Below are 16,226 nucleotides of genomic sequence, written 5' to 3' on the forward strand. Positions count from 1 at the left end.
ACATTCTTTGAAATATGCAAAATATGCAAATAGAGAGAGAGACAGAGTTCAGAATAATTTCCCCATTCATCAAATAATTCCATATTTTATTCATAAATTGATTTTCATACGAAAATAAACTCAGACAAAATCAATCAAATTCCGGGTCAACCTACAACGACACACTTAATTAACACGTTCTGATCGATATCTTAATTTATGCTAATTCTATGCTAATTTATGCTAGATATATATTTCAAAATAAGATAGATACATGATATATATATATATAATGGTGCGATATTACACGGATCTAACAGATTCTAACGAGAACTTGTTTTGAGGAAACTCAGTTATGGCTTCGTTTCTGTGTTTGACTTTACTATGCTTGACTGCCGCTATTAGTGAGTAATATCAATAATACCAATAAACAAATTCTATTGTCATTTCTATCAATCTTATTTTCTATTGATAATTAACATACTTTTCAATCTCTATAATAAATATCATTATTATGATCGTATCAAATTCTTTCATATGCACCCATTTTATTCCATTTTCATTCATTTTTATTTTAGACGCTCAATGGTACAAACATGACCCAAGTAAGTGCGAATTCGAATACAACCTTGAATTAGAATAACTTATTTAAGAAAGACTGATTTTCTATTACAATAACGATGATTAGGTGAAATTAACTGCTCGCCTGTCACAATATGAATATCTACAGGATTAGGATTAGGATTTTATTTACACTCCAACCATTTCGATGGTACGTGGAGGGAGACTTATACAAAGTATACAATGTTTACAATTAACAGATAATATAAACTTGTCTTGATAAAATATCACAAAGTTATTAGAAATATACACATACACTATTTACAACATGCTAATTATTGGAGGGATCTTTATACATCTAAGCCTATTGTAATGAATTTTGCAAACTAACCGTTAAGTGCTGCCCCCTATATATAACAATCCCAGCGAATTGCTCGCATGCCACTGTAGGAATATCTCGCTGGAAGGTAAGTGCATACAATGTGTGTCGATGTTAGGGGACAGCACCTGACTGTTCATCCCCAGCCGCTGACCAGTTGGACGAACACAACTTTTGCGGCAAGGATAATCCCAGCCACCCGTACGCATACCAGTCCTGTGACTTAACAGATTTCAAATAATTCAAAATAATGAAAAAGGGTCATAGAATATTGTGGATTATTGCGATAGGTTGATGATCATATCGGATATATACTATATATTTCAACATCCTACGTTCAACATCCTACGTTGCCCGAGTATAGCTGTGACGCGTTGAGTCGTCTGTCTATCCGATCTGTTAATTTCTATCTCTGCCGAGAACGTTACATGTTTCTCGTGCCATTGGATTGAAGCACCGGAGCACCGGTTGATGCACAGAGCGGAATTCGTGACATTTTATTCTCGTACTATCACTGACACTTCGCGGGTGTTATAGGCCGCCTGAGTCAAATCGACCGTGCCTACCTCGGCCCTGGACTCTACCATCTATAGATACCTGGATACTATTTCGATTATTGGGATATCTATATGTTCGCCAGATATGAATACATCATCAGCCGTCTCGACCACCACGACTATCAGTCCTCTGCGAAGTTGTAAGATAAGAGTCTCGACTCAATCTCGTATGTTCTACGAAACAATCGTAGGTTTCCCAATACAGTTTATCGGGTTCATTTTGAATGTTATTTGTTATTGTGTATTAAGGATATTGCCGTTTAATTCCGGATACTATGTTCTACAAATGGTCGCCATTTCAGACGCTTTATTCCTATTGATATCGATGCCGACGCACAGCATCGGGCTGCTGTGGGCTTATCTACGTTTCGGGAAGTATTATAAGTATGAGGGTTGGAATCGATTCCTCCCGGAAATCGACCTCGTTCTTTACCCATCGATGAAAACTATGATGATAATTAGGAATTGGTTGGTTGTAATGCTCAGTCTTGAGCGTTTGGTCGCCATTTATTTCCCGTTAAAATCTGGACTCTGGCTCACAAAGACATACCTAAAACGACTTACTATTGCGCTCTACGTCATCATTTTCTGTGGCAACTATCACCAATTTGTTGTCAGAAAATTCTATTCTAGGCCATCGTGTTACTATATCTATTTACAGTGGCCCATAAATCATAGATATGCCCATAATTCAATGTTGGGTTTGGTTAAGAGGTTTTCAATGATTATATTCGCATTCATATTACCATTTTTCGTCCTGGTTGCCATAAATCTTATCATCCTGTTATTCCTGATAAGGTATTTGAAAGGACAACCAAGGACAAGTCAATCACAGACGGTGGATATTAAAGGAAAGTCCCGGTCTTTAGTGAAAGCAACTAAAACAATCGCTTTAGTTGTCGCGGCTTTCGTCTTATTTGAGACGCCATCTGCCGCCTTGACATTGCGTTACAGTGTTTACGCGTTTTACGGATTTAACGAAGCGTCGATATCTGGCGAACGTTTGTACGGACTATTGCTGAGTCAAATTGACTCGTTCGTCAATTTCTTCATCTATTTCATCGTCAACAAAAAATTCCGAACGGTTTTAACGAAGTGTAAATAGTCTGGTATCGTATTGGAATCATGATCCGCTGTATCTACAAACACCAGAAAAACTGATCGTCTACACTTCACAAGTTTTCAGTACGTCACCTGTCAGACATGTTTGATTGAAAATAAAGTACAAACACCAGACATGAATGAACTATATAATGACTAGAGATTTAAAGACTAATGAATATTGAAGAGTTTTCTACTCTATATCCACGTAGCCAAGAAATTAAAGAGGGTTTGTAGATTAGATAGATGTTCTGAGCAAGTTTCCCCTCGTTTAGTTTTTCGAATGTAACCGCATCTGTGGTTCTGTCACTGGTGTTCATCCTATAATCAAAATACATCAGTGCACCATTTGCGATTATCAATAATTTTCTAACGCTTCGAGGAGAACATGGCAATTAGGACCCCTACCCCTAAATCTTATGATGCACAGCAAAGCCCGTCATTATTTTCCGTTCTGGTGACAGAGTCTATATTTCTGTCCTCAACTGTCGGAACACGATTGCGAACAGTAAAAAGTGACCTGCTAGTAGAAAAGATGGCGTGGCGTTTAAACACATCTACAAACCTGGGACCGGTTCCCTAGTCCGGACGTGTCCCTAAATGGTCTTAGATTTTAAGACTGGTCTTAAGTTGTTAGATTGGTTATAAAAAACAAAATGAGAATAGACTAGTTTAAAGTTGTGGTATTCGTTATGGAACCAAAATGAGCTTAGATTGGTCTCAAGTTGTAAGATTGGTTATAATACCAAAAAATGAGTTTACACTATTGTAAGATTGGTTATAAAACTAAAATAAGCATATAGACTGGTATGAAGTTATTAGATTTGCTATTGATCATAATTGAGCATAGACGAGTTTTATGTGGTTAGATCGGTTATAGAACCAAAATGAACTAAGACTTAGATCTTAAGTTGTGAAATTGGTTATAAAACTAAAATAAGCTTAGACTGGTCTGAAGTTGATTAGATTCAGCTATAGACCTAAAATGAGCATAGACGAGTTTCATGTTGCTAGATTGGTTAAAGAACCAAAATGAGCTCAAGACTTGCCATAAGTTGTAAGATTGATGGAACCGGCTGGTGCCATATAGACGACTCTCCTTACAGTGTGATGAACTAAAGTGATCAGATAAATAAACCAGAACTTTAGCTATTTTGAATGCAGTTAACCGCTGAGCTCTGTAAATAACACTTCGATCTATGAGGTCGCTAAATTCATTCACATTGGTCTCAAAATGTTTGTAGTTACGATTGTGTTATCATTTTTCAATTTCTTATATTCTGTGAACATCACATAGAAAGTTGCACGATGAAAAAACTTTCCTCAATTGTAAATTCTCTATCTGATAAATCTTTGGTCAGAGTAAATTAGAAAAATAAGATGTACGTTCATTTATCCTTGTAGAAACCCATTGGCATTACCGACACGATCCAAGTAAGTATGATTGCAAAAGCTATGAAACGCCGGAATAATATAAGCTTATCTAAGTGTAAATAAACTTAAGGCTTGCCTCGAATCGAGCTGATTACCTCTGATTATCAGGCGCCGCGGACTCAGGATCCGGTTCCACAGTTGTGATTTAGAGTTGGCTATGAGTAATGTTCCATTTCCAACGAGTCAACCTTGAGAGTGAAATTCAGGCTCTGAACTCATGTGGACCTGGGTCCCTGCTTGCCGCAGCAAAGACAAAATATTCAAAATGTTCCTCTTCATCCGATGACGACCCATAATCCTTTCTCTAACGGTTCACCGTAATTCACCTCGCGGAGTGAGCCCTTTAGAGAACCGACACGAGGCCGCAGTTTACTGTAGTTTATGCAGGAAAGCTCATTAACAAGTGAAGCTTTTCGTATCTGAATAATTCAATTGCAATTTAACCTGTTTTATTTGCATCCGATGTCCCTGAGAATCTTGTGTAAATTTTGAATCTTAAATGTCATTTATGAAAGAAATGAATATATGTACATTTTCTCTGCAGAGGGATGGCCTATGGGCGACTGCCAGTCGACAAACCGACAATCACCGGTCAAACTGTCGACTAAATCTGGAATAACTTGTAGTGAAAATCTGGGCTGGATAAATATAGACGGTTTTCGTTCTCAGATACGAGTCAATCTGGTCAACAGCGGCAAAACATGTACGTTCAATAAAACACCGGCACCGGCACCGCTCCGCAAGTTTGCACGGTTGTGTGTGTTTGATTTAAATCTGGACCCAGTAGTGTTGTACAGTCGTTACTTCAGTCTATATTGGTAGAAAATTGGTAATAAGTTGGTAGATAAGTTACAGAAATAAGATCGTCTTAGACTGGTCTTAACTCTGAGTCTTGACTGTGGTCTACAGTGTCGTTTTCGGGTGGATCGAATTTGGATCCATTTCTTTTCCAAATTCAACAAATTAAAGACTTAAAGCAACTTTTGAACTTTCTATGGTACCAATCCTTTGACCCAGCCCCACAGTTGTGTGGCATAAATTTGACTCTGAACCCACACAGTTTTGTGAGACTGTTTTAGTTCTATAGCTGCACCTATATTTCAGTGGTAGGCATTGGCGCTCCGGGAGAAAATCTAGGTCGCATCAGTGTCACATTGGACAACAAGAAATATCTTCTGAAACAATTTCATTTTCACTGGAGTGGACAAGACTCCCATCCTCAAGGTTCTGAACATAGCATCGATGGCGCATTCACTGATGTTGAGGTAATTTTAAACCTATTGCATCGACAATATGACCGTTGAATCCGTTAGATTTGAATAAATTATTCAAACGTTCATATTCATCTAACCGTCATATGTGAATTCCTACAATTTTTGAGAATTATATTACCACTTAAATCAACCAAAAGTAAATGCTGGAAAAGTGTACAAAAACCAGGATGATGCGAATAATGCGAATAGCTCAACCTAACTGTAGTACGCCAGTAACCTTTACCACGACTGAACTCTAACCAGCAACCTCTAACTTACCAGTCGAGCATGTTAACTAGAATACCAACGCTGTAGCGTTTATCCGGGCACAGTTTCACGAAAAAGTATGAGCCAAAAACGGTCAAATTTGAATTACCGTCATTAAGAATATATGAAGTAATAAAAAGCAATTATACCCAAGAGTTAAACTTTTTTTGTGAAACGAGGGCGCCCTGTTTCACAAAAAAGTTAAAGTCTAAAACGGTATTGAATTGTCGCCGTCATTGAAAACATCAAGTAACAAATGGCAATTATACCCAAAAACTTTTTTGTGAAACTAGGGCCAGGGCCGAGTTTTATGAAAAACGTTTAAGCCTAAAACGGTTAAGTTTGAATTGTTGTCCTCATTGAAAGCATGAAGTAACCAATGGCAATTATGCCAAAACTTTCAGGTAACATTTTTTGTGAAACTAATTCGGAGTGGTCAGCGTGGTGACCATTCAGCTGTGGTGACACGCCAGGGCCCGGTTTCATAGACTGAGTATTTAAGTTATCCCTAGGGGTAAATCGTCAATCTGGATGGCAACCACCATAGTAACAATGAGAAACCATGGTTATAACTGACAAATTTCAAAATGTTCCCAGGGACTATTTTTCTTCCACATCTATGAAACCCAGTATAACGACTCTTTTCATTAATAATACCCACTTTCTGATTACAAAATGATTCAATTTTTTCTCGACAAATCGAACTAATGATAAATTGTATTTTTTAGATGCACCTCGTGTTTACTGAAGCAGACACGACTTTAGAAATAGATTCAATAGCGATATTGGCGGTTCTCATAAAGGCGGATAGCTACCGGGTAATAACAATAGGACAACGAAACAGGATCCAGTTGCATAGTCGTTTCTTGAGTTCGCTAGTCGTATTGAATCCTAAGACTGGTCTTAAGTTGTTAGATTTGGCAATAAAATTAAGTTAGAGGTCATTAGATTGGGTTATAGAACCAACATAAGGGGTCTCACATTGTGAAATTTGGATGAAGAACCAAGATGAGCTTGTACTGGTTGGTCTTAAGGTGGTAGATTGGATGTAGAAATAAGTTGGTCTTCGACTAGTTTCAAATCTAAGCCATGGCTATGCAATTGGCCCCGGGATCCAGTTATACAGTTCTAAGTCTTTAAGATTAGATTATTCTCGCAATATCCCTGTCAAATATATACTAAGATATACCTAGAGTCAGACCTGAACTTCACTGGAACCGAGTAATCTAATCTAGTGTTTAAATGAATACCAGCAAAATTTGATCAATTGGAATATGAACTGTGGTGCCTGGAGTTAAATCGATTGGAACGTATTATATAGATCCACTGAAATATCATCCAAGCTGAATAAATGATATTTCAAACTCGAAAGACGATTCGTTTTTTTTTCAGGACAACTGGAAATTTGCGAAACTTTTCAATGTGGGTCTATCGGACATGTACATCACCAGTTAGTATTTACCGAAATTACTTATTACTCCAAAAAAACATTCTTTTTAAACGAAAGCTCGAATGAATGGATTGCTCTTTCTGTATTTTATTTCTGTAGAAATGAAAAGTGTACCGGGTTCGATATCGTTGGGAAGTTTATTGTACGGAGTTGATTTCAATAATTATTTCCGCTACGAAGGCAGTATGACGACACCACCCTGCTCGGAAAACGTAAAATGGACCGTTTTCAGAGACCCGATTTCGATATCCAAAACTCAGGTCAGGTTTCACACACCCTATCGGCGGTTTTATGAACCAGTTTTAAGTTTGACCCAAATATCGTTAACTCCAATTTGTTCATGTCGACCGTTTAGAATAGAACCTGGTCTGTTAAAATCTAGGCCAATAAAGTTTGGGTCATAAATGTAGCACAAGCATAAATACCGGGCAATCTCAACGGTCATCTACCCTATTCAACGGTCATCTACCCTATTCAACGGTCATCTACCCTATCCAATGGTGATCAACCCTATTCAATCGTGATTTACCCTATTCAATGGTGATCTACCCTGTACAATTGTGATCTATACTATTCAATTGTGATCTTCACTATTCAACGGTGATCTACCCTATTCAATTGTGATCTATCCTATTCGATGGTTATCTACCCTATTCAATTTTGATCTACTCTTTTCAATTATGATCTATCCTATTCGATGGTGATCTACCCTATTCGATTTTGATCTACCCTATCCAATGGTGATCAACCCTATTCAATTGTGATTTACCCTATTCAATGGTGATCTACCCTGTACAATTGTGATCTATCCTATTCAGTTGTGATCTTCACTATTCAACGGTGATCTACCCTATTCAATAGTGATCAACCCTGTACAATTGTGATCTGTCCTATTCAATTGTGATCTTCACTATTCAATTGTGATCTATCCTATTCTATCGTGATCTACCCTTTCTATTGGATGGACCCAATTCCACAGTGATCAAAAATTTGACGCGTGTGGGAATTAACCGACTGAGACTGAATTTCTAATTCACAACTGTGGAACTGGATCCTGAATACCCGTCCTTTAGAATATACATAATTTCTATATATCATGTTTCAGTTGGAGCAACTCAGAAGTTTGATCGCGGTTGGAAGAACTGGCAATTTTCGAATCGCCTTCGATCCAACACCAGGAAACAAAGTCGAATTCACTTGTTAGAAATATTGTATTCAAATTCATATGGTGACATTATCATGAAATGAATAAATTTACATAAATGACCTAATCATCATTTTTCTCTCTGATTTCTAAACGCGCGCTCGTCTATTTGAATGACTGAACAAACGAATAACATTATCAGAAACATTCGTGAGGACACTAGAAACACGAAACAACAACCTGTGTCTGATGTATTTCAAAATATCTGTCGCACTTTATTTTACCAAGTGATGGGTCAATCGGACTGTACTGAGATGAATTGCCTTGAAAGATTACCCAAAAACATCTTTGATATTCCCAGAATGAATCTTTGATGGACCCTAGTTTGTGTGGTTTTACAAAACGTTTCAAAAAGTTTTTTATTTTGGGTTCACAGCCAAAGTCGTGTAAGTCGTCATTTGGAGAAGTCGTCGTATTTCTGAAGTCGTCTCTGTTTTCGAATTCTGATATGTGTTTCCAATTCAGTTTTACTATTCAAATAGGATCTATTTTTTCGTATTGGAGACATCAATTGGGATTTACCCAATTCAATTAAGACTAGCCCCGTTCTCCTTGACCCAGTTCCCCAGTTGTGAGTTATGGTTGACTAAAGAGTTAACTTAGTGAAAATGAACTAATTTTGAACTGAGTTAACTCTGACACACTGTGGAACCGGATCCTGAGTTCAGAAATTACTCTAACTTACACAACTGTGGACCTGGATTCTGAGTTCAGAGTTAACTCTAACTTACACATTTGTGGAACTGGATCCTGAGTTCAGAGTTAATTCTAAGTCACAAAACTACGGACCTGGATTCTGAGTTCAGAGTTAAAAACTCTAACTCACATCTGTGGAACTGGATCCTGAGTTCAGAGTTTACTCTAACTTACACATTTGTGGAACTGGATCCTGAGTTCAAAGTTAACTCTAACTCACATCTGTGGAACTGGATCCTGAGTTTAGAGTGAACTTTAACTTACACAACTGTGGAACTAGATCCTGAGTTCAGAGTTAACTCTAACTCACAAAACTGTGGACCTGGATCCTGAGTTTAGAGTGAACTTTAACTTACACAACTGTGGAACTAGATCCTGAGTTCAGAGTTAATTCTAACTAACACAACCTGTTCTGAGTTGTTCTGAGTTAAATTTGACAGTAGAGTTAAAGATTCAAAACGAACTGATTTAACAGTAACTGACAACTGTGGAACCGGGTCCCGGATCCTGAGTTAAGATTTAACTCTAACTTGCACAATTGTGGACCTGGATATTGAGTTAACTCAAAACTGTGGCACCGGAAACTGTATGTGCATCTCTTAAAACACTCCTATTCGTCTAAAAGGCAACTCAGAAGCTTGTTATTATAATTAATAAAAATGGACACTTTCAAATCGCCATCGATCACAACCAGAAAATGAATATTCAAAACTGTTTCAAAAAGTTGTAAATATAAAAAATATTTCTGGCGACATTACCATAAACATATAGTTCGCCGATTTGAAGTATAAGTTTGAAGGCCTAATTATCATTTTCTCTCTGATTTCTAAACGCGCTCGCCCACTTGAATGACTGAACAAACGAATAACATTATCAGAAATATTCGTAAGGGCACTAGAAACATAGAACCACAACCTGCATTCGATGTACTTGAAGAATCTATAAAACCGATGTTTTCGATAAGCTCGATTCAATTTCAAACTGGGGCTCAGCGATTAAATTCTAACTTCCACAGTTTACACCGAGAATCGATAATGTACTATCTAACTGCGCTGGTTTTGATTGTGGGAATCTTCAATCCTGCACATTCCTCTGCGGGTAAGTTATACAAAATCTTGAAAGGTTTATTTTCTAGGAAAAAAAATGAAATTGTTGGTTTTCATCATTCAATTGAACAAACCCCAAAATTGTGGAGAAAAACGAAAAGAGCCATTTTCAAAAACTAAGTGAGTAGTGAAGTATAGACTCAATTCAATCAGCCGTTTTCAAAAACTAAGAGAGTAGTGACGTATAGACTCAATTCTATCAGCATTTTTCTAAAATAAGAGAGTTGCAACGTTTAGACTCAATTCCATGAGCCATTTTGAAAAAAACTAAGAGAGTAGTGACGTATGGACTTAATTCAATCAGTCATTTTGAAAAACTAAGAGAGTAGTGACGTATGGACCTAATTCTATCAGCTAATTTCAAATCTAAGAGAGTAGTGACGTTTAGACTCAATCAATTCTATAAGCAATTTTCAAAACTAGGAGAGTAAGTGACGTATCAAAAAGTTTCTATGAAACTTCCAATCTCTGAAAATAGCTCATAGAATTGATTGGAAATATATATCACTTCTCTCTGCAGGTTTTTTCTTCAAAACCTGAAATGTTGTTCCCAATGATTTGAAAATGATCTGATTTTAACTTAAATTCTGCTCAAAATTGTACCTAGCTAAGTAGAAAAGCTTTTTAAACAGGACCCGGTTCCAAAAGTTCGTATGATACAAAACAAAAAAACTTATTCAGACACCGGAAATAAATCAATTCAAATTGAAACATGTCAACGTTATCTTAGGACAGGCACGGTGGATTCCAGTCGCGCTGCTTGTCATAATCTACTGAAGCTTTCTTCTCTAAAATACGTCAATGATCATATTCGTATGTAGCAGTATCATCGTATTCTTTACGTTCTTGTTTATAAAATCGTTATGAAAATAATGATTATTGTTATTGATTTTAAAATTCAGCACGTCTGACGATGGCTATTATCTTATAGCCCAAACGTTGCTCAAAACGTACGCATTGTTATTCCGTTTTTTGCTGAAGTTATCGCGGATTTGATTACGTAATGAGTAATACAATCTGTAAATGTGTATAGCGACTGTTTCATTAAAGAAGAAATGTTCATCGGGATCCAGTTCTACAGTTCTGAGTAAAATTTGACTCTTCAGTTAAAACATTGAAAATTAACTGATTTTTACTCCGAGTTAACTCTATAACTCACAACTGTGGAACCGGGTCCGGCGCTTAAAGGTTCGCGAAAACCGCATATACAGCACGTACGCTTTAGAAAAAGGCAGGGGCCAGTCGGCCAAAAGTTGGTTAAAGTTAACCAGTGGATAGTTTACATTTAAAGTCCAACTAAATGTTCATTTTTACTTTGGTATTCGTCCGCCGGTTATCTTAAACCAACTTTTGAGAAACTGATATGTCAGACTGCGTTTAAATGAGTCCAAATGGTTCAACAAACATGAGACGGCAATATGCGAATCGATCACAGCTACGAATAAAGCAGACCTAACTGTTATAGAATTTATCTATGGCAAGAAATAGAAGGATTTCAAAAAATTGTAGGCCCTATCGGGAAGATAATATATTCTTCTATATCGAATGACCGTGTCGTGCGCGTATAGGATTTCAATATTGATGTTTCAATATTTCAACGATTGATAAGTGGATCGATAGATTCTCAGTTAGTTTGACACCTGTTCAATTCAATCACTATCGGAACGAGGTGTGTTCCCTCTTCAGACGGCGGGGTCGAGAATAGCTGAATAAATATTCAGAAAAATCAATTTCAATTGATATTTGATACATACACGACGGTTATACGATATCATCCTATATACAAAATACGATACAAAATATCCCTTAAGTAAGCTCGATTATATTCGATATTTGTATCGAGTAGCTTCGGTTCTCCAACAATGTTATGACGGCTGCTTCCACCAGTGTTGTGGTTCCGGGTTGGGTTCTCCGACTAGCGTTGTAGTAATGAATCTCTCAGCGATGTTGTGCGGGATCTGTCTTTAGGCCGGATCTTCAGTCCTCGGTCTTGACTTTCTAAATGAGGCTCCCGTTTATAACTTAACCACTTCTTAAGTTACCTAATAATTCGTTTATTTTTCTCTTACTAGATGTATACAAGAGCTCTGTTAACTCCAGCCTCTTAAATCTCTAACCTTTCTTAAACCCTTTTAAACCTTTTCTAACAACTATAAACACTTCCTTTTTATATTATTTTCACTTAAGTAACGTGTGCAGGCCCTTTTCCACACATGGCTTGGAATTCATGGATTGTGACGTATTCCCACGTCACAACATTCCTCCAATCCATGTATGGGTGAGGACGTATCTGCACACGTCACAATTATCTAAAAATATCTTTTTGCACTCATCAGAGTCCATGGCCGCACCATATTAGGTTTTTCTACGTAGACACCTACGTCACTTCCCGACTTGTTTCTTTATATTACTTCTTTTATGTTTATGTACGACGTACGTATCCACGCAGGTTGTCTGGCAACAGGAACACTGACCATGAACTCTAGCTTCCGTACATTACTTGTTGGTATAGTTTAACTGCTGATAACTGCACCTACTAATATGTTCCCTAAAAGCTTGTTGATATGATTCATGAAAGCCCAATAATATATGTCCTGAAAGTCCCCACAATAATAGTAAGGAAAAAGCAAGTCAAAATATAGTGGCCTGCACCCGGTTCAATCATGACCACAAGTAGCTGTGCTGAATTGATATGTGACTGTTCCGTTAATCACCTCTCAGCTGTAAAATAGATGGACAAAGCATCCATTGGCCGGCGATTCTATGAAAGGGAGGAAATAAGAGTGAAATGAACAAATAACAAACTTTTACAACGTACCTTACCAAGGGCGGAGCCAAGATTTTTCTATTGAAGAATCGAAATAAGCTGGTATTCAATAGGTCTATCACATCAATCGATGTAAACCAGGCCCAGAGTGTTTTGTTTACTATCACTGATCGACTTAAGCGCTGTATTGGTTGTTTTTATATTTGAACCAGGTTCATGGAGCACTGGTGAGTGCTTGTCGCGTGTTCGACAATCTCCGATAAAACTGACCGACAAGGTTGGTACATGTGACGCGGCTCTACACAAACTCGCCGTCAAAGGGATCGACAAGAAAGTCCCACTTGTAGTAGTGAATAACGGGCATGCGTGTAGGTATCAAACATGGTCCACAGTTCCACAGTTCCACAGTTCCACAGTTCCACAGTCTCTCGGTTAGAGTGTGAGTCTCAAATCAAGAACTGATTTGAACTTTGAGCTTTGAGTCTCTGTGGGACTGGATTCAGGTCGCGACGCTCAGTTCGAGATCAATTTATCGATTATTCCTAGGAAATTTTTTCACCAGGGGCGCCTCTGTGTGTTAATTGCTTTTTTTCGCTTATTGTCCCTTAGTACAAGTGCAGGCACCTAGCGGTCAAAACCTGAACAGTATCTGGATGGAATTGGACAACAGTGGCGTCATGACCAAATACACGTTGAAACAATTCCACTTTCACTGGAAAGGACAAGATATTCAGATCCAGGGATCCGAACATGAATTCGACGGAGTTTTCTACGATGCGGAGGTGGGCCTATCTATCAGATATTGATGCATCAAGTAACAGTTCAAGTTCAAGTTTAGTTTCAAGTTTAAGTAAAAAATTGAAATTTAGATTCAAGTTCTAACTCAAGTTCTAATCAATTAAAGTATAAATTCAGTTTCATATTCAAGTTTAAAACCCACTCCATACTAAATTTTAGAAAAATCCTGACGCCCGGAAAAACGATTTTTGAAAAAAAACAATTTTCAGTAAATTCCACCATTTATCAGTGTTCGGGCATTTCAACGACTGTAAGACGGCGCTAAAGCATGCTATAGTGCAGCAAGAGCAGCCACCTGCGGCTAGTTCGCCATCTAGCGGACAATTAGGTCAGTAGATCAGTCACTTGTGAAGTGACCTTGCCCATACCTCAAGGTTTTCATTGTCACTCCCGACGTGACATTGCCAAGGAGTGGGTTTTTAAGTTGAAGTTGAAGTACAAGTTTCTAGTTTTTAAAATACTACCTTTGTTATATTTGTTTCGTAGATGCATCTCGTATTTTCCGATGATAACGCAAATCAGGACGCAGTTCATGATATTTACGCCGTTTTAGGAGTTTTCCTAAAAGCTGATGCCGCACAGGTTAGATCACAAACCCCACAGCCAGGTGCACTCAACCGGAAACGCCAATTCAATAAAAAAAAGAATTCAAATAGAATAAAATTGAATTAGAAAATTAATTCTAAAATCTATTCAGGGAATGAATATTTCAATAAATGATGCTTAATTTAGGCCTGACAGTTTCATACATAGTGTGTCCATTTTTTGATCGATTGAAATGTTAAATAAGAAAAATTCTATGAATTCAGTCAATATTTCATCAATTTGATTCAATCAATTCGCATTAATTTGGTTATCGTGTTACGTTTCAGGATAATCCACAATTTGCAAAGATTTTCGGCGTGGGTCTCGATAAACTGCCCGTGACTATCCATGGTAAATCAAAGGCGATTTCTGAATCTAGTTACCGTTGCAAGCGAGGATCCACCAGATGGCGCTAGTGATTACCGGGTTACCGCGCTTCCTTGTTACATTTCGGTCAAATTCCCATCAACTTTTCCGATTAGTAAAACAATTTTCAGTGGAATCAATACCATATACTGGGTAATAGGTATTTGATGACATGTTTGCAATATTTGGATTCGGGAGTCAGTTTAGATTTGAAAAAATCCCGGAAAAAGAATCGATTTTCACGACGAGTAACCGAGTGTACTGATGCGCCATCTGTTGTGTGCCGCTAGTACCTAATTCAAAACTATTCAAATCAATTTGCTTCTAATTGATAGATCAAAGTATAGAATGCATCTTCTAAAATTGATAATCATTCTATTTAGCAGGCAGCAGTGGTCCTGAGACGCCTGTCGTTGGTGGAAAATTGCGGTTGAATGATTTGCTGCAGGGAATTAATTTCAGTAATTATTTCCGCTATGAAGGCAGTCTGACGACACCGCCCTGCTCAGAGAACGTGAAATGGACCGTTTTCAGAGACCCGATTTCAATCTCTAGAGCTCAGGTAGGTTTCAAGTTACCCCGGTACCTGTCGGCGGGTTTTATAAAGCTGATTTTAATTCAACTCGGTACACATTTTTTAATTCCACTTCATTCACTGTCAAAGGGAGTCGTGTTATTCTAAACTGAAATCTGAATTTGCGTTTTTTTCTAAATTGTGTTGCATGTTTTTCAGTTGTTACAGTTGAGGAGTTTGAAAGAAGTTGGAACTAAGGGTAATTTCCGTCACCCGTTTGACCCCACACCAGCCAATCAACTTCAATTCACGTGTTAAAACAGGAAGTTCAGTTCAAATCCTTTATTCGACTCAACCTTCATGGGCGGCAAAATAATCAACACTTGAAAGTCAAAATTCAGTTTATGTAATATTCTGGGATATAAATCTATATTTCTGACGTATATCATGTAACGTGTTGTTCTGGTTTAACTTAAACCACGCCTATGAGACAACTTCCAGAATATCCTCACGTCCTGTGGATAGGAAGGTCGCACGCGCTGTTTACAAACGCTTATTCTGGAACCCGCATACAAGGCTAAGGTGCAGCGACAGTCAAATGAGAAAAGGCATAAGATCGGCCTCTATAGACATTCTATACTACTTAAGCCCAGTCTAAGCTCATTTCGGTTCTATTACCAATCTAGTACAACTTAAAACCAGTCTAAGTTCATTTTAGTTCCTGTAACCAATCTAACAACTTAAGACCAGTCCACGCTCATTTTGGCTTTAGAACCAATCTAGCAACTTAAGACCAGTCTAAACTGATTTTAGTTCTGTGGTCAATCTAACCGTAAGATGAGTCCCAATATTCGAAGACTATTTTTCTGACTCCAGCAACGGCTTGAAACGGTTTGAAACACTTTCTCGAGGACAACATTAAGAATCAAAGCAACAACATCGTTTTTTGTCAATTAAATCAAAATTTATTTGGTTTTTTATTTGTGGTTTTTGTAATGGTTTCCAGATATATTATTTACACAGACAAAAATACAAAGGAAACAGATTTTACACGAAGAAACTCGAGGTCACGTGTTATCTTATGTAATGTTGACTAGAAATTATTCTTCCATCACTCATAAATCAGGCCACAAAATATTCATTCCACAAGTTGAACTTATGAATTCAGTTCCATAGATACAGTTCAACTGTTTGCAATAACTCATCTCC

At 37.6% G+C, this 16,226-nt stretch overlaps 1 protein-coding gene and 1 long non-coding RNA gene across 2 annotated transcripts; both read left to right on the forward strand.

Annotated features, from left to right (window-relative positions):
- The first annotated feature begins 294 nt into the window (after positions 1-294).
- Positions 295-8,245, forward strand: LOC141909002 (carbonic anhydrase 6-like). Its single transcript, XM_074799324.1, has 9 exons — positions 295-383; positions 558-584; positions 3,982-4,011; positions 4,556-4,714; positions 5,116-5,276; positions 6,260-6,349; positions 6,924-6,981; positions 7,081-7,241; positions 8,087-8,245. Exons 1-9 carry the CDS (start codon positions 335-337, stop codon positions 8,183-8,185), a joined length of 834 nt encoding a protein of 277 aa, XP_074655425.1. The 5' UTR covers positions 295-334; the 3' UTR covers positions 8,186-8,245.
- A 5,830-nt stretch (positions 8,246-14,075) lies between these two features.
- Positions 14,076-15,020, forward strand: LOC141908081 (uncharacterized). The gene is made up of 3 exons (XR_012619574.1): positions 14,076-14,134; positions 14,425-14,488; positions 14,887-15,020. It is a non-coding gene; the product is annotated as an uncharacterized LOC141908081 (long non-coding RNA).
- Positions 15,021-16,226: the final 1,206 nt, after the last annotated feature.

Source organism: Tubulanus polymorphus, chromosome 7, assembly GCF_964204645.1.
Source record: "Tubulanus polymorphus chromosome 7, tnTubPoly1.2, whole genome shotgun sequence".
Lineage (NCBI taxonomy): Eukaryota > Metazoa > Nemertea > Palaeonemertea > Tubulaniformes > Tubulanidae > Tubulanus > Tubulanus polymorphus.

Coding starts and splice junctions, on each gene's coding strand:
- LOC141909002 (XM_074799324.1), top strand. CDS start 335: ATGGCTTCGTTTCTGTGTTTGACTTTACTATGCTTGACTGCCGCTATT. Junction 4,715..5,115: donor GGTCAACAGCGGCAAAACAT/GTACGTTCAATA, acceptor CCTATATTTCAG/TGGTAGGCATTGGCGCTCCG. Junction 6,350..6,923: donor TAAAGGCGGATAGCTACCGG/GTAATAACAATA, acceptor TTTTTTTTTCAG/GACAACTGGAAATTTGCGAA.